Source organism: Abramis brama (genome assembly GCF_963993115.1).
Source record: "Abramis brama genome assembly, chromosome: 19".
Taxonomy (NCBI): domain Eukaryota; kingdom Metazoa; phylum Chordata; class Actinopteri; order Cypriniformes; family Leuciscidae; genus Abramis; species Abramis brama.
Window position 1 is genome coordinate 12,283,136 of NC_139981.1, and position 27,864 is coordinate 12,310,999.

At 36.1% G+C, this 27,864-nt stretch overlaps 1 protein-coding gene across 5 annotated transcripts in view; it reads left to right on the forward strand.

Moving 5' to 3' along the window:
• The window catches only part of ldb3a (LIM domain binding 3a), a 42,610-nt gene that overhangs the window by 3,659 nt on the left and 11,087 nt on the right, over positions 1 to 27,864 (forward strand). For 3 of the 5 annotated variants that reach the window (XM_084092204.1, XM_084092205.1, XM_084092203.1), the window contains exons 3-7: positions 11,293 to 11,444; positions 15,195 to 15,270; positions 17,994 to 18,016; positions 19,715 to 19,918; positions 21,269 to 21,292. In XM_084092204.1, coding sequence (XP_083948330.1) covers positions 11,293 to 11,444; positions 15,195 to 15,270; positions 17,994 to 18,016; positions 19,715 to 19,918; positions 21,269 to 21,292 — 479 coding nt within the window. Of the gene's footprint in view, positions 1 to 11,292; positions 11,445 to 15,194; positions 15,271 to 17,993; positions 18,017 to 19,714; positions 19,919 to 21,268; positions 21,293 to 22,115; positions 22,283 to 22,393; positions 22,431 to 27,864 lie in introns of all 5 variants that reach the window. The other 2 variants (XM_084092207.1, XM_084092206.1) reach the window with 2 other exon arrangements.

Genomic DNA, 27,864 nt, shown 5'->3' on the forward strand with positions numbered 1-27,864 from the left:
CCTGATGACTAATGCTTTTCTTAAACATCTAGTTCTGTGAAACTGTACAGGAATTCAGCATGAATGAGTTCAAAAGGGTGTTTTAAGGGCTTTATTTTGGGAGTGGTGTGAGAAAGGAAGGTCAAATATCACAGAAGGGCGAGATGTCATCATATTACTGTAACAATTATATCTCTGCAAAAGTGTAGATCTAGTAGAAACATTCTACTCGCCGAAAGGATAACGACAGCCCAGAGAACATTTGACCTGCGTTTGACCATGAATTTATCGGTTATCTGTGTGATTTGTGTGAACATATGCACCTTCCTATTCTCAGATGTCTAGTGAGGACAGATTCACTGGCCCAGTATGTTGCTGGCATTCAAGGGTCTTGAAAAAATAGATCCTCTTGTGTAAAAAATGTCAGACAGTGATTTGAGCGGTCAAACGGTGGCAATACACGCCATAGAGAGATGATGCACTGCCATTTTGTCACCTCTGCCAACATAGCCTGCGGTCAGGAAGAATGTCTGTTTGGTACACTATCCTAGCTGGCCCACCGAATTAGTCATGTTACAGTGACGTAAACACCCTTGACAATATCCTAATGCACATTGGAATCTTCTGATGTTTTTCTAGGCCTTTTATTTGCAGAATTTGACAGCTATTTGGCCTCACTGTACTAGTTTCTAAGAATATCTAAATCAAGAGGTGTGTGGCAGGTCTGTTTGTCTTCCCTACAAAGACCAGTAGCACAGGGCCTAGTCAGTGACTGTAGAGTGACAGGTGGGACCTAATACTTACTTTTGTTCTGGCTGTCGGGTGGCTCAACAGGGGGGCTTTTCTATAAAAGCACCACACAGGTGTGGTGGCCTGCTGTAAAGGAGGCAAGACGTGCTCGGTTATTCTGTATTTGAATCAAGACGTAGATCTGCTGTGAGTATCACATTAGTGGGTCTGAGGAGGATTCGTGTAACTTAAGAGGATGAATGTTATTCGCCAGCCCACAGGAGACAGACAGCCTGGTTGCTATTTACTGATCAGCCAGTGAGGATTCCAGTTCAGTCCCGGAGACTTTGCTCTGAATGTTAACACATGCGATACTGTATTTGACCTGTTGCTGCTTCTGGGCTGTTGAGACTGAGAGTGAGGAATAATTAGATATATATGTTTTTTTGAATAATATAAAATATGGGTGATGCATTAAATGATCAACAGCATGTAAATATTTAGCAGCACAACTGTTTTCAATATTGATAATAAGAAGAAAATAAGCATATTATAATGCAACAGGGCCGTGCACAGACATTTTGGGAGGGCAGGCACTCAAGTAAAAAAAAAAAGGCACCCCTCTTATAATTATTTATTATTAAAAAGTAAAGTTACATATTGTTGATCATCTTTTACACACTATGGGGCTGTTGTTATACCAATTAAATGAAATGAGTATCATTATCATTTAAATACCATTTATCTAAATGGGGGTGATAAGTGAATCATATAATTATTCATTCAACCGATTCATTCAAACTGGCTAATTCATTCATGTCCACTGACTTTATGAATGGGTCATTGAATCATTGACTCACCTGATTGTGAGTCTATGAAAACTATATTGTGTTATCACAAAATACAAGAACTCATACAAGGGCAATTCATATATTGAAAGTTTGGGTGCATTTTTGGTGGCATTTCCGAACTTGCATGACGTTATTTTTCGTCAACAGCAGACTAGCTTGTTTGTTATGAAGCCTAATGGAGGGCTATTGCCTAAGTTCGGCTGGCTGTATTGAGATGTTTTAATAGTGGTATAATTTCACAGCGAAGACAAACAGTGCCGAAATTTAGCGCATACACGATCGTCTGGCTGTCACCAGGTCTGTGAGACGTGGATGCTGCTCGTCTGCTCTGCAGAGCGCTGTGGTGGCTGTGTCATGGGATATCGGAGAGTGGGAGGGGCTTGTTTGGTCTCACATAATTATTAAGAATAAGTTTAAAGCTTAAGGTAAGATGATATATGATTTTATGCAGATCCCACATTTCTTTTTTATTTTGTTTATTTAAAACTATACTTCTATTTTGAAATCAATCAGTATTCCAGACTGATGAGAAGTATGTTGGTTTTGTTTACATACTTAATTTGACAGTGTTTTGAAGTGTAGGAACTTTTCAAATGTTTTTATGCATAACAGACAATATACAATTGGGTGAGATGTTGGCAGATGCTCCTGTTTATGTGCTCTCATTCAATGCTAGGTGCTGAAATGAGGATTTCTTTTGGCTGAGAGCAGCTCAGACTGTAACAGATGGCACACAGAAAGCATGAACTTGCAATTCAGTTCAAACTGAAAGCAGCAGATGAGGGATATAAATACCTCTGGGTGGTTTGGATGAAAAGAAACTGCTAAGGAAAATAATACTTTTATCTGGAGAATGCATTAGATAGTAATTAAGCAACAGGGTCCTACTTTATTTTAAGTGTCTTTGTACTGTGTATGAAATGCACTTTTTGTGTACATACATACATGTTTTTATGTTGTACTTATTCGGGTATTTAAAAATACCTGAATGTTATTAATTTCTGTAATCATATATCTATAATTACTCACCAAACCTGTCCCTAACTTTACACTGTACAAATTATAGTAGCAATTAGTTGACACAACTTAAAATTTAGCGTTTTTTTTCTTGATATAGCTCTCGATCGATATATACTGTCGAAAGACAGTACATTACGCGTTTACAGACAGGATCCATCTTGGAAAACAGTCTCAACTAATCGAGTCACGAACGCCGTGCTACGTTAGATTTCACAAACGTAATTCCTATCAACAAGCTCACTTAGCACGGCGTTCGTGACTCGATTAGTTGAGACTGTTTTCCAAGATGGATCCTGTCTGTAAACGCGTAATGTACTGTCTTTATAAAGTATATTCTTATTAAACTGTCTGTACACTTACAAAGTTCTCAATGCTTCGGTTTGCATGTAGGGACCCTCATTATGCTACCGTGTTAGTGTGAGGCTATTTTGAGCCATATACTAGCGTTATAAGCCAAACTGTTTTTAGAGATAAAACTCTTTACATTCGATTTTCATGAAAACGCATCCCAGGGAAAGATCGACTCGGTAACCATGTGTTAATTACCCCTAGGTTCATTTTTCACCGGAGTTGTCCTTTAACTTTTAAGGCAGCACAAACACGTTTTTGAGTTGAATTTGACACTTGTTAGTTATTCTAATGTTGAATTTTAAATTGTGATAACTAATTGCAGCAGTGTTTTTATATTCCACCCCAATAGCAGCAAACATTTTGCAATACATGAACAGAAAAAGTACATTGTACCCAACAATTTAAGGACACCTGTATAAAGTGTGACCAGTGACATTGGCAAATGGCAGAAATGGCTTTGGAAGTTATAAAAGGTCAACTGTTTAAATTATCCTAAAATTTGTAAACTTAAGTCACTAGATGCATTAAAACAATACCGGTTGAGAGGTTTTTAATTTTAATGTAAAATATGGGTTATAATCAAAGCTTGTTTTAGCCATTGTAGCATCTACAATATAGCACATCTTATGACCTATTGAATTCTGTAAGGAAAGGAATTGAGGGAGGTTGGGACCGCGAGTATAAAAGAGGAAAGTTATGGGGTTACCCAGCACTTAATTACCTTATGCTTATACTAATGTTCTGTGACATTTCATTTGACACTGTGGTGTCATTAGAAACATATTTGCCTCTGAAATGAAGTTACATTTAAATGTCAACATTGATGCACTGTTTAGGATCTGCCAAAGTGCTTTGAGAATGTCTCATCCGGTGAAGGGCACTTGCAGTAGCCTTTTAATAACACAGCATATTATTAACTTATTATTAAAGCTCTTTTGGTGTCCCTTAGAGCACCAACTGGTGGAATAGTGTTTCACCTTTGTGAAGTGGTATTTGGGTGTTCAGATATGGAAGTTTTAAATTAAGGTTCACTCCCATTCACATGGTATTCACTGAGCATCCAGTTAAAGCTTGTGAAGATTGAGTTTTATGGTTGGCCTGAATTTGATCTGCATTAACACTACGGGTGTGTTGGAATAATGACACACATGTAGCTGTCTCTTCACTTGGACGGCATTCAAAGTTTATTTTTTTTATTTTTTTTTTAGTTCTAGAAATAGCACAACACCCCTGATGAGAGTGTTCCCAACAGTGTTTATTTTCATTGTGGCTTTCCAATGCTGGACTGCTTATATGACATCTCTCCACACGCCTCTAATAAGCTGAGGGAAATTGTACATTCCAGTCAGTCTTCAAGAAAATTTATGCTGGCAGATGAACACAAATCTACTTCATTTTTTAAAGCTGATTATTGCATTCTCTGTTCCCATGAGCTAGATTACATAAAAAAGGGGCTATATTAGTCACGTATCATGTGTAATATATATTTAACTGTATTTATAAATTGTTTTATAATATGTATTTTCACTGGTTCCACTACAAAAGTTTATATTTATTTTAGCAACATATACCTTTCGAAAGTTCGATATTTTTCTTGAAATGAATACTTTTATTCTGCAAGGTGTCGCAGTTTAAGGAGTCCAAAGATAAGTCTAAGTTCCAATCCAAAGGTATTTGAGAAAAGAACACAGTGTAACAGCGTGTCCACAAACAAACAATAGCCGACAATGATCTGAGGAAACACAGGAACTTAAGTATTCAATGATAATGAACTAAAAGACTAACAGGTGTGATGATCAAATGAAATGCCATGATAACTGAGAGCAGGAAACATTAACAAAGACAACAGGAAATAATGAAAGTGAACTAAAAGTCCATGAAAATGAAACTAAACGAACAAATGACTAAATATGTGAAGGACACATTAAATTAATCTAAAGTAATTGAGCAAAAAAAAAGATTATATAAAAGATTATATTTCAAATAAATGCTGTTGTTTTGAACTTTCTATTTATCACAGTATCCTGAAAATTGTTTTTATCACGCTTTCCACAAAAGTATTAAACAGCATATCATTGATAATAAGAAGAAATGTTTTTTGAGCAGCAAATCAGCATATCAGAATGAAGGATCATGTTACATTGAGGACTGGATTAATGATGCTGAAAATTCAGCTTTGTCATCACATGGAGAAATACCATTTTAAAAAATTAAAATAAAAAAACAGTTATTTAAATATTTCACAATATTTTTTGATTAAATAAATGCAGCCTTGGTGAGCATTAAGAGACTTCTTTCAAAAACATAAAAAAACTAACAGATTTAACAGGTTTCATTTAATGTTTTCTTAACAAAAATATACTAGAAATAATGTAGGTTTTTAATTTTCAGTAATTGCTGGAGATTATACCCCTGTAATGAAGCTATGAATGAATTATTTTTGTTGGAACAAGTGAATGTGGTGCAAAACATTCTGATTTGTTTGACTGCAACAATGTTTTGTTTATTTGATTTCTGTTTCTGTGAAATATCCTTGGTTCAAAATCACACTCCACAAAACTGTACATTAAACATCAAATATCTTATTACAAACTGAGGTTGTGTCGCTTCGCACATTAGTTTTGTGTTCATTGTTGACAGACAAATTGCTTGTCGCTGTAAATATCAGACCAGGTTAGGACTTGCTGTCATTCTGTTCTGTTCACTGTTCTATACTGTTTGTATACACGTCATAAAGAATGCGATTAAAAAAACTATGTATTAAGTCAGGAAACAAAAATACTCAAAACGCTCTATGAAGTTTGAAAATGAGTCAGTAGAAAGTTGTGTGATTCTTAATAGTGGTGTAAATAATGTTAATATATAATAGTCTCTCTCAGATAGTCCCAAACCAGTAGGCAAGCAAGTACCCAGTCCTGGTGTGTGCCGTAAGAGCCTGAAGCTGGTGCTGCTGACAGGCAGAGCTGTTTTTAGATGGCTTCTGAAGGTCAAGTCAGTCGTGCTGAAGAAGACTGTTAAATACCAGCATCCACCAAAACTACATGCTTTCTTCCAGCAATACAGAAATGTGTTTTTTTTTTAACCAAAGCTTGTTCTCTGATAACTCATCAGGTTGGCTTTGATGTGCTGTGATTGAAATCTTGCTCTTTTTCACATGTGTTTTATTCATTTGCTGTCGGGCAGGTTTATATGAGGCTCTTATATGAGGGGTGCTACAGCAGGGGAGGATCATGTCGCATTGCATTCATATGGTGTCGGATTCTTTTCGGTCTTGTTAGCATAAATGAGGCCATCTGGTTAAGTACTCAGGCTTCAATCATGAGTAAGTATTGCTACTTTAGTCTTATGTAACTGATCAAGTCTTCACCATTTCAGATGTTGACACAACATGACTGTCAATTCAAAATATGACTGGTGTAGATCTTAGTGTGTTCACTTAGAATCTGCAGAGAACAAGGATACTAATTCAAAGCTTGCCTTAAAGGACTGGTTTCATCCTCATACTTTACATACCCGGAAAAAAAAGATATATATATATATATATATATATATATATATTATTTTTTTCCTTCTTCTATGGAACACACAGAAAAGAAACATGTTGAAAGCTGTTACAATGAAGTAATTTCAGCACAGTAATTTGATGTACACTACCATTAAATGTGGGGTCAGTAAGATATAGATAGAATAATAAGAATAATTCTATTCTACAATGATGCATTAAATTGATCAAAAGTGACAGTGAAGACATTTATGTTACAAAAGATTTTATTTGAAATAAATGCTGTTCTTTTAATGCTATTTTATCCATCAAAATGCTATCCATCAAAGAATCCTTTTTTATTGTGGTTTCCACAAAAATATTAAGCAGCACAACTGTGTTCAACATTGGTATTAATAAGAAATGTTTCTTGAGCAGCAAATCAGCATATGATTGAAATATGATATTCCCTGAGAAAGAAAAAAAATGGTGGGATTTAATCAATTATCTTGATTTTATCCATAAGGGGTTGAATAGATCATGCAAAGTGGAAAGATTACAATCATATTTTGCACTGGAATGATGCATAGCAATCATGCCCAAGACCAGGAATTTTTTTTAAGAAAGTATATTGGATGTATTTTGATTTCATGTTGACTTATTTTGATGGACAGCCGATCTGTCCATCCAATCAGCCATCAAATTTCTCTCTGTAGATTTCTCTGAGTCCTACTTCCCTCCTGTGATTCACTTGACCCACAGAACAGCTCCTTTGTGCTATTGTGAGTGCGCAGGAGATTTGAGCTGACATATCAGCCACTCATTCATCCAGGCATCAATTGGAATGAGCTGAGAATGGGGAGTTAATGCATGTTTTGTGTGCCAGGCCTGGTAATCCACCCCCAGTCTCTCAAAGCCTTTGTTTTTCCATGATCCCTTCCTTTTCCTTCTGCCATTAGTTTTGCTAACCCCAGCACAAAGCAACAGTATCATGCATTCCTTAAAACATGTAAATCTGAATTAGAAATGTTTTTGCAAAATATCTTTATCCATGTTTTTTTCTGACATTAATGTTTTATACGATTTTACCTAATATTCAGCATAATTTAATGAAGCCTTAAAGGGGTTGTAAACCCAGAAATGAAAATTCTGTCATCATTTACTCACCTTCATATAATTCCAAACCTAAATGACTTACTTTTTTTCCATTTAATTTGGAGTACAGGTCAGAAGTCACTTTATGGGGATGCACATGAACACTACCATCACAGTGGCCTTTCTAAAGGTGACAGGACACTCCCCTTGCTAGATGAGGCAATTAGACTTGACATTTATAGAGGAAGACAACTCTTAAAACAACCGCAACACTCTAGTGGCTAGCACCCATTTACACAGACACAATTAGAGCAGCTGTCAAGCAGGAAAAAGACTGCAATTGCTACCCAATGTGGGTAGTTATAAGTACAGAACATTTGTTTTTGAAGGAAGGAGGAAGAAGCCTGTCATTTAAAGCTATTTTGGACGTATCACAGCCATCTAACTGCAAGCATGTTCATTCCAACCTCGATTTAACCAAAGGTTGGATGGACATATCGAGATTTTTTTTTGTTGTTGTTGCTAAACCTAGTGTGGCTTATTCTTACAGGCCTGTACCTCAGTAAGCAAACACGACAGACTTCAGTTATTTGTGAATTTGTGCCAGAGTATAAGAGCTCTTCAGTTGAACTTGAGTAGGTTAATTATTTTGAGAAAAAGAGTATCAAATACTGTGCCATGCATTCTGCAAGAAGGGCAACTACAATCTGTCATATTTGCTCATGAGCTTGTGTGAAGTGCCTGGATATATAGTCCATCCAGGTGTCAGATTGCACTGATCATGTTAAGCTCATCCACAGTGTAGACGTGACCACAATAGTGGAAACACAGCTGTCACATACCGATACATTTTAAAAGGTATTACACACAGTAGCCACACACTGCAAGGCATTCCTCTAACAATGGCACTGTTTTATGAGACACCGACTGATTATCAAACCCAGATTGAATCTGCAGTTTGAATCCACATTTTTTTGATTATTGTGTAAAATAATGGATAAACATGATAAAATAAGATAAACTCAGCAAAGAGTTCTACACTCTTATTGAGAGTTGAAAGCATAATCAAATTAAAATCAAACCAAAATACTTGATAAGCAAACACTCAAGGGGTGCAGTCAAACATTTTGTGTTTGTCTAATAATTATCAGCTTTACGCTATTAAATAGATATCTTTGATTATTAGTTGATCCCTATGTTATTATGCCTTGTCTTTGATGTACCAGAATGAGGGCCGGTTCTCTAGCATGAATTCCATGTTGGTTAGAGCTGTCTAGCTGGTGGAGCAGCATAGTCATGCTTTTCTCAAGCAAAATGCTAGTGACCAGCAACCAGCATCCCATGCGATCAGAAATTTAGCTTGAGGGTGAAAGATTTCACCACGCAGATCTCGCAGCGGGTTCAAGTTGGTTACATGGATTTACTGCGTTGACCAACAGAAAGCTGATTGATTCGAAAGTGGCTTCAGGTTAGCTGTACATACATTGTTACACTATTGACAATAGTCTATGGATCTTTGACAGCACTTTAAGAAACAAAAGCATTCATGCCCATTTGCACACCTCACAGATTGCTAAACCAAGTGGATTTTGAATGCAACTTCAAAAAGTGAATTTCATGAATTTATTATTTAAAAGTACTTGTCGAAACCACTGTGGGAGAAATTACTCATTCACACAGCTTAATTTGTATGGTCACTTTGCCTAACTTGCCGCGCCAAATATTGACTAATTTTAATTACAGACAAAATTTGCCAAGTTAATATGTACCTATATGTTTGACCAATCAAATTAGAGAAGTGGAACTAACTGATATATAATGGGATTTTATAAGTGCCTCTAAGTTTTGTCTCAACAGTATTTTCATTGCATCATACATTGTATCCACATAGTGCATAATCATGTTGTTTCACCTGCTCTACTGCTCCTCTCCATCTGTAAGTCTGATATTCCTTCTGGACCCTTTGCTGGTTTGTCCAAGGTTCAATCTAGGCACCCAGTAATTAATGTGAGACAAATAGCAGACACTGATCAATGTCTTACACTGATCTAGATCATTGAAAATCATATACTGAACTAGCAGAGGTGAGCCATGGAATAAGTTGATTTGATTGCTCTATTATTGTGGCTTAGAGTGAAGCATTTAAAGGGAAAGTGCACCCAAAAATCATTTACTTACCCTGATGTCATTCCAAAACTGAATGACTTTCATTCTTCTGTGAAGCACAAAAGAAGATATTTTGAAGAATGTTCTGTTTTGGTTACCATTGACTTTGGACAAAAAACACTGCCAATTATCTGTTGTCATATAATAACACCAAACTAACTTTCTCAGAATGAGTTTGCATGTGTCCTGATGCTATTTCAGACACTTCTTTGTTTATGGCTGGTCTACTTCTCAGGCTATTGAAATAGGCTTTGCAGTCTTGGCACTTTTGAAACCAAATCCTTGGCTCAGATGTGCATGCATTCAGGGTTTTTATTTTTATTTTTTTTATTTAAAATCAAAACAGATGCAAAAATACACTCACACAGAGAGCTCTTCAGTTTTTCCTCAATGGGAGTTTTAGGAATAGTCCCTCAGGGAGCAAAACATAACACAGTGTCAAAAATTCCTCATCTAGCCTGAAGAGATTAGAGAGAAACATGCACACAACTGAAATCAGCTTTATTCATTTTGCATTCACGTCAGCTTTCTGTAAATTAGACAGCTCTGCACAGCCATGCACAGTGAGACTTTGGCTAAGAAGATGCTTCTGGCTCAAAACACGCAGCTGAAACCTCGCCAGATTTACAATAAAAGAAACAGACTCTAAATCTTGATATATGACACAGAGATGAGACAGTGTCACCCATCTGTGCAATCTGCAGGTTTCCTGTATCAGTATCACAGAATCACAAATGGTGGTCCTCAACATGCTCTGGAGGAACAGAATTGATCCATTTTCCATTACTAGCATACAGTACGCTACCATTGTAGTTCCATTGTAGAAATTAGTTTTTCAGCAATAAAGTGTCCAATAATGAGTGTTTTGTTGTCCTGTGTGAAATTCTCACGAAATGTTCAAAAAAGATTTGTGGAAATCATGATACATTTTTTTCAGGATTCTTTGATGAATAGAAGGTTCAAAAGAACAGCATTTATTTTGAAATTTAAATATTTTGTAACATTATAAGTCTTTACTGTAACGTTTGATCAATTTAATACATCCTTACTGAATAAAAGTATTAATTTCTTTAAAAAAAAAACTTACTGACCCCAAACTTTTGAACAGTAGTGTGTATAAATAATTTCTATATAACTATAAGTTCAATAGAAGATACAAAGGTATTAAGAAATCTCACAAAGCCTGTCAGAAACATGTGGTATATGACCCGGACATGTTCTTCATTCACATTATGTTCATACACATTTCCTCAGATTGACTTAGGGTCTGTAGACTAAGAGCAACTTTATTCTGCAGTCACAGTTATATTTTTAGCAAGAGGAACACATTATCTGTTGTAGCGCTAAGCATGCAGAATGCCAAATGTGTGCTTGAGATCTCTTTGTGTACCCAGCTGTCATGGATTCAGAATATATGTGTTTTTATCCTCCACTGATTTTATTGAGAGGGTATCAAGCAAGTATTATTTATTCACCTTTATACATACATCAACGTACATTATCAATACCATAGGGAGGCAGGCAAATAAAAAAACAAATGACTATCTTGCCCAAGTTTTGTGTTTGCAGAGGTGTTGACCTGTATTTCATTTAAAGGCTTATTTGTTTGTTTTTTTGCAGATTACACCAGGGAGCAAGGCCGCCTCCGGTAACCTGATTCAGGGTGACATCATCGTGGCCATTGATGGGGTCAGCACAGAGGGGATGACACACCTGGAGGCCCAAAACAAGATCAAGTCTGCCAACTTCAATCTGGCCCTCACCATGCAAAGGTACAGTGAATTATTAGTGTTTTGGAGGTGTGTATGTGTGTGTGTGTGTGTGTGTGTGTGTGTAAGCATACAAATTTGCTTTGATGTACACTACCGTTCAAAAGTTTGAAAAAGTACAGTAAAAACAGTAAGATTATGAAATATATTGCAATTAAAAAATGACATTTCTATTTAAATATATTTTAAATTTTAAAATGTATTCCTGTTATAGCAAAGCTGAATTACTTAAGTCTTCAGTGTCATGATCATTCAGAAACCATTCTAATATGCTGATTTGTTGCTCAAGAAACATTTCTTATTATTATCAATGTTGAAAACAGTTATACACTTATAAAATAGAAATATTTTGTAAAATTAGGTTTTTACTATCTTTTTGACCATCTTTTTGATCTTAAATCTCACTGATCAAACCGTGAACGGTAGAACATTTGAACTTCTGAATTAAAAAAATGTCATTACTTGCTGATGCATTTTTGCGTCATACTACTTGCCATAAAACATCTGAAACCATAAAATGTATAGGGGAATTGTCCAAAGGTTTGAATGATGACACTCAAAGAAGGATGTGGCAGTAATGGAAAATGTAATACTCTGTATGGCATAAGTAACATTTAGAGTTTGTAGAATAGAATAGAAAATAGAATAGAATAGAATAGAATAGAATAGAACAGAACCGAATAGAATAGAACCATCCCTGTTGGATAGAATTGTCCATCCTGATTAAATTGACACCAGGACATTTTGCTCTGGGATAACATCATGATTCCCATTTGAGATGATCTGCCATGTTTACACTGTTCCACACTGATATTTCATCTGTCTTGGCGGCCATAAGCTCGTATCAGTATCTTCACTGACAGCATAGTTTTTTCTTATCCACTTGTGCGATTCTGTTGCTACAGCCAAATTATTAATTTAAATAATTACATCGAATGCAGATGTTTGCGGGTCTCATTCACTGCAGTGTAATAAAAGCAGGCCTTCACTGTTAAATGTGGTCAATCAATCAATTCACTTTTATGAACCGCAAACAGACTGCAGGTTCAATCTATCACAAACATATGTGACTGAGATTGTGTGTGAGCTCTGATGAGTTGTGTATGTTTTCATCAAGGGAAAGGTCATGTATATATATCTTCTTTTAAATCTTCTTTTTTGACTAACAGGAAACATGAAGGCAATAAAAACACATAACCTTTCCTTGGATAAAAACATGCACTGCTGATCATGAGCTGTGTATGTTTTTATCAAGGGAAAGGTTATGTGATTTTATTTCTTTCATGTTTCCTGATAGTCAAAAAGGAAGATATAAAGAGTATGACACATTCTGACAACTCACTGGCCTTATCAGATCAGACTACCTGCTGAGTCATCATGTTACATGTTGCCAACATTATTAGACAAGCTTCATATAGCTAAGCTTCCACACATTTCAAAAGCTCTTCAAAACAGACAATGTATTATGCATTATGTAGCTCTAGCTTTTAGGACCTCTGGCGAGTGTCCATTGATCCATTTTCCAGCCTGCCCAGCACTGACAAAACATAGCAATAAACAAGGCTACGTTCACTCTGCAATTGATCCAGATCACTTTCTTATTCTAATATGGATCTGATTTTTCAAATCATCAAATCATCATTACACAAAATTGCACCATCACACAATTGGTGTGTCATATCAGCGGAATATGGTGACAACTGGCCACAAAGCCAATAAAATTGAATGTAAGCCAATGAATCATGACAGCGCTCCGACCATAGCACATTAGCAACAGACACTTCCGCATATGTTGATAATAAATCATATCATTAGACTGGCACAGCAGCCATTTAAATGTATGTAACAGACTGTATTAAATTTATAATTTGGAAAAAATGTAACTATTATGCAGAATTACAGCAAATTTGCATGGTCTCTAACTTAGAAAATGTATGGACTGACCAGTGATTCTGCTTTCTCAACTAAAGCTTTAGCTTCTTGGTTGATGCTGTCATTCAGGGGTATCCCTTGATTGCTGTTGTTGAAATGCTTTAAAAAGCTTTGGCTTTCTGCAACAAATTAAGCTCTGATGTAGGTCTTCCTTTGCCGATTAGCTCCAACGTTTCTTTAAAAGTTCATCTTGAAATGGCGTGGATAATAAATTAGCAACGATGTCCTCCTCATTAATGTTGCTTGTGGTTTCCATAGCGGATAGCGCTATAGCTAGTCTATCAGCGTTTCTTTTTTTACGATTGTGTTCCCCACAGAAGGTGGAATGTGTCACAAACTTAGAGGGACCCACTGCTTGGCCCTCTAGAATTTCACAGCTGGACCACCAATCACAGAGCTGAAAGCGTTAGGTGGAAAGATTCCTGATTTTTACAATAGTTTAGGCCCTCTCTGAAGGCCTAGAGGGCCCTGACAGTTCCTCTCTTGTATATACAGAATATATGTTGATGCCAAATGTTGTTGTTTCACTTGCTTTGAACAGTTGTAAATGAGAACTTGTTCTTAACTGATTTTATCTGGTTAAACAAAGGTTAAATAAATAAATAAATAAACATTATAAAAAGAAACTAAAATGTTAAGGTTCTGATGCTAATGTAAAGATCTAATGTCTTATTCATGTAACAAAATATGGTATCATATTAAATTATGAAATGTGTTGATGGTGTTATGATGAACATGACAGGCTTTTTATGCGTTACATTGGCTGTTTAGACACATATGGGTATGGGCCACATTTAAAAGGTCATGTGAACAGCTTTACAGTATATGTGAACAACATCAAATTTGAGGCCCTTGTGGGTTAAATTGATCAACTAATCAACAGTGTGGCTTGAAAGATATCTTCTGGGCATGTTGTATAAATATCAATATCAACAGATCAGTACAGAAGTTTTCTGTGTTGTGTTAGGGAGAGCCACGCCTGGGTTAGCGCACCTCCCTCATAAACCATGTCTGCAAGCATTCATCCGTGAGATCCTTGAAGTTTTTGAGTTTAAAAACATCATTGATCTCTCCAGTGCAAGCTGTAAATTTTGATGTATCTTAGTGCTTAAGTCATGTTTGCTTTTAGTTCACTTTATCATGAGCAAAATCCCCCAAAATGTGTGTTCACCTTCATTTCCCCTCTCTGTGCATACCTGCAGGGATTACACTGGACCATCTTTACTTTACTTTAACAATCTTAATAGATCCCAGAGTTCCCTCTGCAAGGATTGTTGATATAAAAGTGGACATGTAGGGAGAGATACACTGTAACAGTTGTCAGATACGTTCTCTACTTTGTTGTCAACCTCTACTGTGATGTTTCAAGGACTTCTCTTACTTTTACGAGAAAGAAAGCACATTGTCATTTGTCTTTGTGGTTTTCATTTTGCACAAATTTTCAACATGTGTGTTCTTTAAAAAATGTTTCCCCCTTTGTGTACAAGGCTTGTGATGTTATACATTTTTTCTTTTGAAAAGGTTCAATTTGGAACAAAGTATGTTTGGACAAAAGCATTTTTCTGATAGCAGCAACAAAAACTGTAGATGGCATTCATAATTGCGTTGTTATTGTGTCAGTGTTGAGACCAGGAAAAAATGTGAGACCAGGAAAACTGAAAATATTTGCTACATGTTTGTTCTTGGGTGCATTATGTGTCTTAAACTGTACATGATATGTTTATAGTTGACTATTGGACATTGGAATTTTGTCATACATTGTTTAAGATGTGATCCCTTTGTCATTTTCTACAAATATTTATGTTCTCTATTTTATCACAGGTCAAAGCGAATCAACCCTGTTCACATGACAACAGCAAGGATTGACTCCCCTATGACTGTGATCCCCCATCAGAAGGTTTGTCACACATTACTCATGCATTACTCACAGTCATGCATTCTACATACATCTGCAAACAGTATACTGTATGTCCATGCATTCAGATATTTTAAATCAAGCACAGGTCATACATTCCACATTCTCTCACTCTGATTCATTTCAGGAAGATTCATGTGTAATTTAGGCCTTGGAGAAAGCTTCAGCCGATGTTCACTGTTAATTTTTTTTTTTTTTTTTTTTTTTGCTGGATCAAGTTAAAGATTCCTTTTAAGAGGCTAAGATAATAATAGATTCTGGACTTTGGGTTCCCCTCAACTCAGGATACATTTATCATAGGACATCCTTCCAAATGCTACCTGTAAAAAGCCTTATGATGCCCCCTGCTGGTATTCACTTTGCACACTCCAGCAAAAAGTTAACTAATCATTGTAAATATAATGTTTCTCATAATTCATTTAGCTTTTAATTAAAAAATATTTTGTTATAGGCACACAAAAGAAGAGATTCCTGATTAGTACATACACTACCTAAAACATACAACAGTACATAAAAGTTTGCAGTCCGATTTTTTTTTATGACATTAGTACTTTTATTTAGAAATGTATGTAATAATTGATCAAAAGTGACAGTAAAGACATTTATAAGATTTCACAATCAAGGTTTCCATAAAAATATTAAGCAGCACAGCTGTTTTCAACATTGATAATAATAAGAAATGTTTCTTGAGCAGCAAATCAGCATATTAGAATGATTTCTGAAGGATCATGTGACAGTGAAGACTGGAGTAATGATGCTGAAAATTCAGCTTTGCCATCACATTTTAAAATATATTCAAATTGAAAGCAATTATTTTAAATTGTAATAATATTTCACAATATTTAAATGCAGCTTTGGTGACTTCAGGAGACTTATTTCAGAAACATTATTTCACAAACACAAAAACAAAACTGATCTTTTTGAACGGTAGTGTGCAAACAATTATATTATGTTTAAGAAGTTAAAGGATTAGTTATTTCATCAAAAAATAGCCATTTTCTTTTTTGGGGGCTCTTTTGTTTTACTTTCAGTAAGTTATTAAATCATTCTCAGCTTTCGTCTGACCTGCTCCTTCTGTTCTTTCCTTCTCAACACTGTCCACACACATGCACTTCTCCTTTAAGGATCAGCCTGTGCAAATGAATGGGAGTCTCTCAGCTTCTGCTAAAACAAACTCCAGCAGTAGCGGAGATGCTTCTTTCCCTGCTCAAAGACATTTAGCTTCTCCGAGGGACAAATCCACCTCCGGAGAAAAAAAACAGCAGTATAACTCCCCCATCGGTCTGTACTCTGCCGAGACATTGCAAGAGATGGCCATGCTGCAGGAAAGGGCTAAGAGCGCGGGGTCAGGCATGCATAGTGGGTATGTAATCATGAATAGAGCGAGATCTGATGCTAGCAGCCATGTGCGGTTAAACTTAACCAGTCCTATTTTAAAAATATAGTGTTGATTTCTAAATTAACAGGTCAGAGTTCCAGGTTAGAATCAGTGGGACGGTTATAGGTCAGGCCCATCTGGTTGCTAACTTCGCTCTTTGACAGAAGAATGACAGCAGCCATACAGCATTCAGAAAAGAGAGGTTACATCTGTTACATTGACCACATTCCCTACTGGCATTAACAGGCCAGAGAGGGATCTAGTTAAGGCTTCAGGGCTCTGAAGGAATGTGCAAGACAAATTTGAGCTGAGGCTTCAGTTGTCCCTACTGTGACCCTCCTTCAGGTACAGTGATCAGGTTATATCAGATAATGTATCCAGCAGAGGGTTTCAATTGAAAAATTGGCTGTCAAACCAGAAAGTACACTACCATTCAGAAGTTTGAAGTTTTGAACAGACCCCAAACTTTTGAACAGCTTGCATTGGTTGTCAAGATTTGATACACATAAACTATGTGTATCAAATCTTGACAACCAATGCAAGCTATCATATTGAGACATTAAAAGCACTATATCACTTTCCTGGTTTGACAGTTTCAGTTCTGTGTTGTAACCTCAAAGATTAGGGAAATGGATGACAATGTCGTGTACCCCTCTCTGTTTACTCTTTTCATATGCAGCGAAAAAGGTTTGAGCGTGTGCCGCAGCACAGAGGAAATCTCAGGCTGTAGTGTCGAGTGATACGGTTACACAGTCGCTATAGAGATGGGTGAGAGAGCACCTGTCGCAGCTCTCTCTATAAAAGGTCATGGAATGTCCGGGTTCAGTTTCCTAACTACACTGATACATCCCCCTCACTCCCTCCTGTCACATCTTTGCAAGGAGGCACTCATATGAAAACGTATTTCTCTTTTGTCAGATATGGCCAGTGGCGTACTAGTCTTTTGCTTTCAGTTTTTTGTTGATTTGCCTCTGTGAAAGGAGACTTCACTACTGTGTGTGCGCGCACAAACACGTTATATTTCAATCACGCCAAACACACACATTGGCACTCAAACACACTAACCTTTTCCTTTTTATTAAAGGTGAAGTGTGTCATTTCTGTGCTACAAACAGAATTTATTTGTTTGAGCAGCCCAACTGGGTCAATGTTGGCTCAACCAATGGCTTGAGTTTACTGCTTTTTAGCAAATCGCACCATTGCACCTTTAAAAAATTGAGGAGATTCCACATCCTGAATAACTTTCATTGGCACAACCCTTCCATGTTAAATCTTAAATGAGTTTCTAACCAATGCACTTGTTTCTGTTTCCTTTCACCCATTGTAGGTTATTACCAACACTCCTGCCAAGTTAGTAACAGCCTCCTGGCATAACGTTGTAGTACTCTGTGTGGTATACGTGCATGGAATTGTTTGGGACTGCCTTTGTGGTGTGTTATCAACAATACAGTGTGGTTAGTGAGATTTGTCTTCCTGTGCAATCAAAGCTTGCTTTAATGGTGTACTAATGCTTAATGTAAACCTTTACTACAACACAGAGAAACATATCAGAATCAGTGATGGGTATATATAAACACACTTCTTTGGAATATATATGTGTGTGTTTTAGGGGGCTAGAGCTTTGCTTGCTGAAGTCATGTTAAGCATAGAAAATGTTTTTGTCATGATTCTATTGGTCCTCTTTGGGCACTTTTCAGTTAATATACACTTAGAATTCGGGTTGGGAATCGAGAACTGTTTCTTATGCTGCATTCATGGCATATAAAAATTACCGTATTTACTAAATGACAACCTGTGACGTTATACTCAGAGCTGTTCACATCTTCGGACTCGGAAGTATGTATCCATTGCAACCATAATTGCAAAATAAACCTGAAATATTTCAATAATCAACAGACAAAACCACACTATAACAAGTAACAGTCGTTATTCAAATGCCTTATTGACAAACTTTATTTAAAGTTTGTTTAGCAGCTCTGCAATTAAACTGTCTTTTGTTTATTTTCAGAATATTGCATTAACAATAGTCAATTATAGGAATTATTAAACAGTAAAATTATGAAATAACTGCTTAACTAAATTTTTACTGCTGAAGCCGCTGCTATTTTGAGTTTTTCTGCATGCCATTGTTAGGGTCAGGCTGTACAAGTCGGAGCTCTGTTGTGAATTATGAGTTCTGCAAGGATGTGAATCTTTTTTATTGCAAGTTGATGTTACAGTAATAGCAAGAATGCACCTTTATTTACAACTGGTTTCCATATATTTTAAAAATACTATAACCAACTGATGTCCAATTCCGTTAATGGTTCTTGCACCGTACTAAAATACTCTGAACATATTTTTTTTGCACGAATTGTTGTACGTGTATTTATTATTGAAATCATCTCGTCATTTGGCAATGGAATAACTTTTTTCTTCAAATGTTTATTCTTTAAAGTACTAAAAAAATTGTAAATGGAAGTGGAATGATTAAGTAGAATTATAATCGGGACTGGATTCGTTCAATTCTTGCAGATTCCCATGCCTTTTTGTATGCTACGTTGTACTGCTTGCTGTAGTTATACAAGTCATTGTATGTGTCGAGTCATTGTATTTGTCGTGTGTAATAGTAATCTTTTGCTGTGTAAAACATTTTTGATGTGTTTTTTCTACCTTAAAAATTAGACTGGGCCTTTTATTTATTTATTTATTAATCAATTTAATTAATACCATACTATGGTTTAACTCATTTTGTCTCACCTGCAACACCCTCCATCATGAATTATCATGCTGGTCCAGGCTGGTCTTGCTGGTGGAGTCCAGCTGAACTGGTCGACCAGCATGGTTTTTCTGCTGGTTAATGTATTCAAGAAGCTTTGTTGAAATACCAGCACACCAGAATCTTAAACACAACATATGCTGGTATTATCAACCAAGGGTTCTTACCTTTCATTACCAATTCACTTTCCTCACTCCCTTTCTCTTACTCTCACTCTAACCTCCATTTTGTCTCTGTTGTCTCTCTTCTACCCCTACTCATCCCTTATCACCTTTCCCTCACTTGCACAGCAATGAGTACCTGTCCAGCTTCAACCCTATAGCTCTGAAGGACTCTGCCCTCTCCACCAATAAGCCCATTGAGGTGAAGGGGCCTGGAGGCAAGGCCACCATCATCCATGCCCAGTACAACACCCCCATCAGCATGTACTCCCAGGATGCTATTATGGATGCCATTGCTGGCCAGTCCCAGGCCAGGGGTAGCGAGATGTCCGGGTAAGATCTAGTGCACCTAATTGCGTCCTCTACCTCCTCCCATGCCCTGCATGACACACATTCGCTATAACGCCTGGCAAACAGCTACGCTTGAGTAGGCCAGTGCTATCTGCTAATGCTCACGAGGCTAAAGACTTCCAAAGGATGTCTGTTCATAGACTGGATATACAGTAGTCTCACTCTTCCTCATTTTAACATCATCAAAATGATAGTGATGTAAATTGTATGCTGTGAACATGTTGCCCTACAGAAGCAGAAGAAGGGCAGTTTTCGAAGTCTTCAGTATACTGTTACTTCAGTATACTTCAGTTACTGTATGTGTAGTTTCTATGGAACCAGCTGGATTTTTGTGTGCTTTTCAAGTAAAGTCAAGTCACCTTTATTTATATAGCGCGATGCAGATTGTTTCAAGGCAGCTTTACAGTGATGAACAGGAAAATAACGAATAAATGATGCAAACAAATAGGAATGATGATGGGAATGCTCAGTTGCACAAGTTAGGGATCATGGCTTATGGGTAAACTACCGTTCAAAAGTTTTTGGTCAGTAAGATTTTCTTTTTGAAAGAAATTAATACTTTTATTTAGTAAGGGTACTTGTATTGATCAAAACAGTAAAGTAAAGACATTAATAATGTTACAAAATATTTATATTTTAAATGAATGCTGTTCATCACTTTCTATTTATCAAAGACTACCCGAAAAAAATGCATCACGTTTCCACAAAAATATTAAGCAGCAAAACTGTTTTCAACATTGATAATAATAATAAGAAATGTTTCTTGAGCAGCAAATCAGCATATTAAAATGATTCCTGAAGGATCGTGAAGACTGGAATGCTGAAAATACTTCTTTGCCATCACAGGAGTAAAGACTTTTTTTAAATATATTAAAATTGTAAACAGTTATATTATTACTGTTAATATTACAGTTTTCACTGTATTTTGATCAAATACATGAAGTCTTAATGAGCATAAGAGATTTTTGTTTTTATTTTTTTTGGTAATTTTGGTAATCTGTACTATGAGTTGTGCACTTTTTTTCTTCTGTATATCCACTGGGAATTAGTTTTAGCCGTGATCTACATCTTCTATGTTTGTTGGTGCCAGTATTTTGATGTTTTATGGTCTTTGTATGGTTTGAAATCATGAAAATGAGAGATTAGGCTTTCGGTCTCGTGTCAGAAGCCTTCTCTAATGCATAGCGTAGAAGCTTTATCTAATTTTCCCTTTCTCACTCCATTCCCGACCATCCATCCTTTCATCCACCGCTTCCTCTATCCATCACACTGTACATCATGTACCCTGTCCCCCCTCTACATGTGTCCAATCTCAATGGCCCTGCCTGGCAGCAATGAAATTGACTCTCCGCTATCGTAAGTAGCCTGATCCATCTGTTTGATATGAGCACTCTCTTTTCGTCTCCTCCCTTGCGCATTGCATGCCTGATCACCACATTATCTATTTCTCTCTCATCTCTTCCTCTAACCTCCCTTTGATTGATTTGGAGCATCTTGACTTCTGAAATGCACCTGGTATTCATGAGCAGAGTCTGTCCTGTAACTTTTGAAATAGCTGGATTTTTGACTTTTTATTTAGCCTAATGCAACGATGACATCACATACTACTTTTTGTTTAGACCGCACCTTTCAGTTCCATTTCTTTGGTTCTTAACCATTCAAATGTTCCTCTGAAACCCTTAATCTTGCTGCTAGTTGACTTTGACTGTTTTTGGTGAAAACGTGTTTAAATGGTGAGGTTTACAAGAGGGTCTGCTCTACTCAGTCAGCGATTGAGTTTTAGATGGCAACAAACAGATTTCTGAATGCTCTGCTCTGTCATTCTTCTGGGTAAGAGATATGATGTGTGATAAGCAAGCTTCTGGCCACATTGCCCATGCTTCTCTTTATTAGCACATTTATGAAGTATTCTGCATATTTATATATCTATATATAAAAAAAAATCAGTGTTAACAGACTGTTAACATAACTGTATGTTATACAGTACATCGTAAATTTGTGATAATGGCAGTAAATTAGTCAGAATAGGTAAATTTACATCCAATTTTAATTAAAAAACATTACCACAAAAAAAAATGCATTTAATGTCGTTATACATGAAAATTATTTTGCTGATGTTCCCTGTCATACTGAAAAGAAAGTGTGTGTTTCACAAGACCGGCTTTTTCTGTGGTTGCAGTAATCTGCCAGTTAAAGACCATGTTATAGACAGTGCTTCCCCAGTGTATCAGGCCGTCATTCCCAATGAAAACAATGACCTGGGGCCATCTGAATGGACTAAAAGAGCCGCCCAGCTGCAGTCCAAGTCCTTCCGCCACCTCGCCCACATTACTGGAACTGAATACAGTGAGTTTGCCTGCCTGTTTTTGTCACTTTCCTTTTATTTTGATATAGATTTTGATGTGTTGTGTTGTGTAGAGTCTGACATGTTCTCTCCTTGTCTTTACTCTTCTGCAGTGCAAGACCCTGATGAGGAAGCTCTGAGAAAATCAAGGTAGGCATCTAGCAGCAGCATCTGGTGGCCACATATTTGACCTGTGCTGAAACCCAGCCCTCTGCCTCTTAAAACCTGAAAGGCTTTTTGAAAAGCTGACATATGATCAGAACCCCCCAACCAAACCCTCATAATCGAACACCACTCTCTGTGCTGAACTTGATCCGCACACATTAGATGCATCAGTCTAATACAGCTCGATGTATTTATAGTTGTCTGTATCAGGGGTGTAAAAATTACAGAGAAATTGTACTTTTTGTTAACGAAATTGTTATTTGGTAATGCTTGGCTACTGAAATGTCAAAATATCTGAAAACATACTTGAGTGTAAAGTTTTCACATTTTAATTGTGCTTAAGTATCAAAATGTAAACATTTTTCTTACCTTTAGAAATAGGCGTTAAATTACAAATTACTTGTCAACCCTGTCTTCGTAAACTTGTATCCAATCTTTCAAATTGGATGTACAAATAATATAGCCCAGTTATATTATTTGTAGCCAGGAAGGATGTGAATTACGTAGCGCATAACCAAAAGATTATCCTCCTAGAAAATTAATCCACCTCAAAAAGACAACAAACTTTTTTTTTTTACTAGATATTGAAGAAATTGAAGAATAAACTTGAAAAACCTTTTAATTAAGTAATTAAATTAAAATTGGAAGGGCAATTGGAGTGTTTGGGAATCCTGTTTGCAATTACAATTATGATTTTTGTTATGATATGTATTTTGAATTGTGAAGATCTTTTTAAAATCAAATTCTAAAATGTATAATTTTATGATTAAAGTATTTAGTTTTAGCAAAAAAGTACAAAGTACAAATAATAATACTTTAGTAATGAAGTACAGTCAATTGCTCAAATACTTTACACCTCTGGTCTGTTGTATTTACATCAAGCTTCATTCTTCATATCTTTAGCTCTCATTTATTTCACAATGTCATTACACTTCTGACACAATACAATGCAAAATGTGACCTCTAGTATTTGGCTGAATGCAAAACATTTAGAGGGTACATGTAAATTTTACAACACCTTAAGCAGCCACAAATATTGGGCAGGGGAGTGAAGGCCATATTCCCTAACCCATTTTTCCACCCTCTCTTTTCTCCCTTTCCTTCCTCTTTTTTTTCCTGTATATATGTCTTGATGTCACAGGGAAATGTTTGAATCTGAAGCCAAAGGCCCTCGTTTCGCTAAACTGAAAAACTGGCACCATGGCCTGTCGGCACAAATACTTAATGTGCCTCAGTAAAACGCTGTAAGATAGAGAGAGTTAGACAGGTGGCATAGACAGACTGCAGTGCTTGAGTAAGAGGAAAGTCAAAGCATGTGAGATGAAAGCAGAAAAGATGAAGTTGAAAGTCAGTTATGTTGTTTGGCTCATCACTTTCAAGCTATTTGTTCACTCTATAGGAAAGATTTAGGAATTTTCAAAAGATTGTTGCCACTATTTAACTTCTCTCACTTGTATCGGATTGTTTGATTACATATTGATGGTTGTTGAGAACATCATTGCATCTGTACACAAGTCCTTTAAATCCATCAAATAAAAGAAATGTTATGAACTAATCATGTGGAAAGGCTTTTTGGAAATGGGATTTTATCTGGGTATGAGAGTACACATGGATACAAGAGATTTAAATCCATCTATCTATCTAAAAAAAATAAAATAAATGTAAACTGAAATTATGTATTATTACCTTAAATAAATATTGTTTTATTGAACAACATTCAGAATCAAAACCTTGAATTTTCTGGAATCACAAAATTACAAAAAATTAAATAAAAAAAGCTAGCTTTGAAAGCAAGCAGTGTTGTCATAATTAGAGCCGAAATACCAGAGGTATAATATGAGGGGCCTTCAGATATAATGTTAGACAATGGGGAGCCTTTGAGTAAAAACGGTTAAAAACCACTGGATTAGACAATTTGTCATGTTATCTTTTTCTATGTAGATCTAAGAATCTAACCCTTTGATACTGGGATAGCATTTCAGAGGTTATGTAAGGACAAGTTTGTTAAGAAGATTTGCAAATGTTGAAATCTTTTTCACACGCAGTCAGTTTTATTTTAAATGTAATTTCTTATCTTATCTTCTGACAGACAGCAAAAGCTTTAGCTTTAGACCAAACTTTGAATCACCAACAGTATTATCCTATTTTTTTTTAAATTATTATTATTATTTCGTTGATGTTCTGAAACTTGTCAGACATTTCTTACTTAAGCCTGTGGTGAAATATTAGACTACCTAGGGGTTTTGGGTGATAAAGATGTCGATCTAGTCAATGTTGTAAATCTGACAGATCACTATTTTAGAATCCAGTGGTTTCGCTTTATTGAGAAAATGAGGCTGTTAGCAAGGCTTTATGGTATGTCTGTGTAAGGTTATTTCTGTAGGAAGTGTAATAATCTTTAGCTAGATCAGTGGTGGCTAAAGGGACGAGCTCTGTGTCTGGAAGATGAGCGAAGGCACATGAAGCCATCAGAACTTCAAGCGGTTGAGCAGGATGGAAGTCAATGTCTGTGAGTAGAGAGAGTCAATAAACCAGGACTTTTCCTCCAGGTAATTCTGCCTGTCTGGTTGTCACATAGGGAAATGGTGTTATCTCTGCTGTGAGCTGGTTTGCGCTAAATTGTTTTAAGAATAGAAAAATGTTTCTGCTAACCATGCCCTTCTCTCATATCATCTCACTACTGGATTACTTCACTTCTGAGCCTCCCACTTGCATGCAGTGCATGCTGGGAAGACTGTGTGACTGCACTGGAGTGCTTGTGGCCCTGGGTGGCTGGCCCCTACCCCACTCTTCATCCTTTTCTTATTTGTTCAGATCTCTGCCTTCATGTACAGATGAACATGTCATGCTAGGTTGCACAGACATATGTTGCATCAGTCAGCTCTTTTGTATGTTGTGCTGTCATTTTCCCCATATTTTCAGTCTCCAATATTTCATCAGACTCTCCTCAACTTGACTGAAACAAAAACAGATAAGCAATTTCGCTTATTTCAATACACATCACTGCAGTGCTGTTGCCTGCTGTTCGTTAAGTTGTATGTTTGTTTTGCTCATTCTGGCAATAGTTTTGTCTTTAATATGTCTTATCAAGTTTGACACTTTATTAGTATTTGATTAATTGCAGTGTTGTTTTAGTATTGTTTACTTTCTATTATGGTATGTAGTAATTTTCAGTTTTAATTTTAGTTGAAGTTGTAGTCATTTTGTTTTTGTTTTCCAATCAGCTTTAATATTTTTTATTTCAGTTTTAGTTTAGTCATTTTAATACTTCAACTTAAACCTTTTTTATTTCAGTTAGTTGCCATGGCAACGTTTCTTCCGTTTTTCTAAGACCTTGTCCACACTGAGGGTATGTTTACATAACAGTGATGTAGGCTACTAAAAACGTAAACGTTTTTCCTTTGGGTTTTTCGCGTACGGAAGACACACAGATCACACAGATCTGCAAAAAGGACTAAAAATGCTGTATTATTCATGCTAGGTCAGTAGTTGGCGATGTCACTTTGTAAAAAAAACTATGCGCCTATAGACTGAACACGTAATACGCATGCGCATGACGTCACCGTTTTCACAAATTCGCATTTTTGTAGTTTACACAGAGACGATAACGGTATAGTTTTATTTGTTGTAACCATAGATATCTATGGTTATACTGGCATTGTTGTGCTGTGCTATTTACTTTCATAGTGTTGCTAAAGAGAAATGTTCCTTTGTAGAATCTTCATATTACATTACTGCAAAAATAGACCGCAATTGCTTGCCTGTGGCAAAACATGACAATTGCGTTTTAGACTATACAATTTTGAGTGCGCCCTAGACGCAACAGTGAGTGGTGGGATATTTTACTGATAAAATGATTGTGCCAGAAGAATAGCGTGATAAATGTATTACATCCACGATCCACTGATCTATATAATGTCATTCTATATAGATCAGTGATTACATCTGCTCTCTCTGTATCATCTCATGAGCTTTTATTATGTTTTACGCATACGGAGTAAGGTGATTTTAGCATTTTCAGACGTTTTAGTGCGGATGAGCAACTTTTGGAAAACGCTTAAACACTAGTGTGGATGGGGGAATCGATTTTTTTTATCTATTATTTATTAGATTAATATAATAATAATATAATAATTTATATACTATGTCATTATAGCTTTATTTCAAATAATTAAAGTGAATTTGAAAGGTTTTAGTTAATAAATACAATAACAACACTATAATTGGAAATGTTTCACACACTTTTATCAATAATATGTTAAATAATTTAGGCAGACTATTATAATCATTATTATTGTAGTTTTTAAATATTTAAATGTCAAGTCAGCAGAGTGCCACTATGTTTTCCAATTTGTCAAGAAACAATGATTTTGGTGTTTTGTGACAAATTTCTCTTTTCCGTCATGCTAATATCTTGTCTGTAGTGCCATTTATGGTCCAAGCAGCTTTGTATGAATCTTGAATTGTATGTTTGTTGTTGTTCTGCTGTACTAGTCTGTATCTTCTTATGTTGTGTGTTGCAATCATTCAGTGTGCTTTACTTTATTAGTATTTAACAACCTGTTTTACTAATTTATTCATTTAGAGATATTCTCTATTATCTTGTTAGAAATCCTCCCCTGAATCCCGAAGGACTGGTTTGGTGTTTTTAACCAATCTCATAATGGTTGTTTCCTGTCATGAATGATTGTAAGTAGATGAATGCAGCTAAATTGTCATTTATTTAAAGCTTTCAAAAACCCAAGATAAGTCTTTTCAATAACTCGATTCTCAGTCATTTTCTGTATTTTGTGTTAATAGATTTCTTTAACAACAAAACTTTCCTCATCCTCAATATTTTCCTCAAAACAGTTATACAATTGGAAACAGATACTTAATACTGCATGGGTTGGTTAAATTGAACCTATATCCAACATCCAAAGCATTACAGTTCCTCCATGTGTGGATGTTATTATTGCATGAACGTCATATTTCATTCAGTATTCATTCAGTCTATCTTCGCAACCCCCTACTATGCCAATTTTGTTCATGCTAATTTGCATGTGTGAATGTAAAGAGAAGAACAGTGATAGTATACATGTTAGGCTGCTTTTCATGAGACTGTGTTGCACTAACCTGCTCTTAGGATGAGAACACTCTTTCCCTATGTCCAAACTATGTGTCAAGCGTAAAATGCCAGAAGATGGCACTGCAGTATCTTGTCGAATTACCCTCTGCCTGTCTTGACTCTCTTTGCTCTCCGGTCCTGTTCCATGAATTTACTTGTTTGCAAGTAGTTTAGTACATGTTTCAATTACAACCCCTCAATCTGAAGGCATTGTCTGCTTCTGTGATCTGTATTTCATTGATCTCTGAATATTTGCTGAGATTCAAGATTTTGCTAATATAACTAAAAAGTCTCAGTTTGACAGCATAGCCA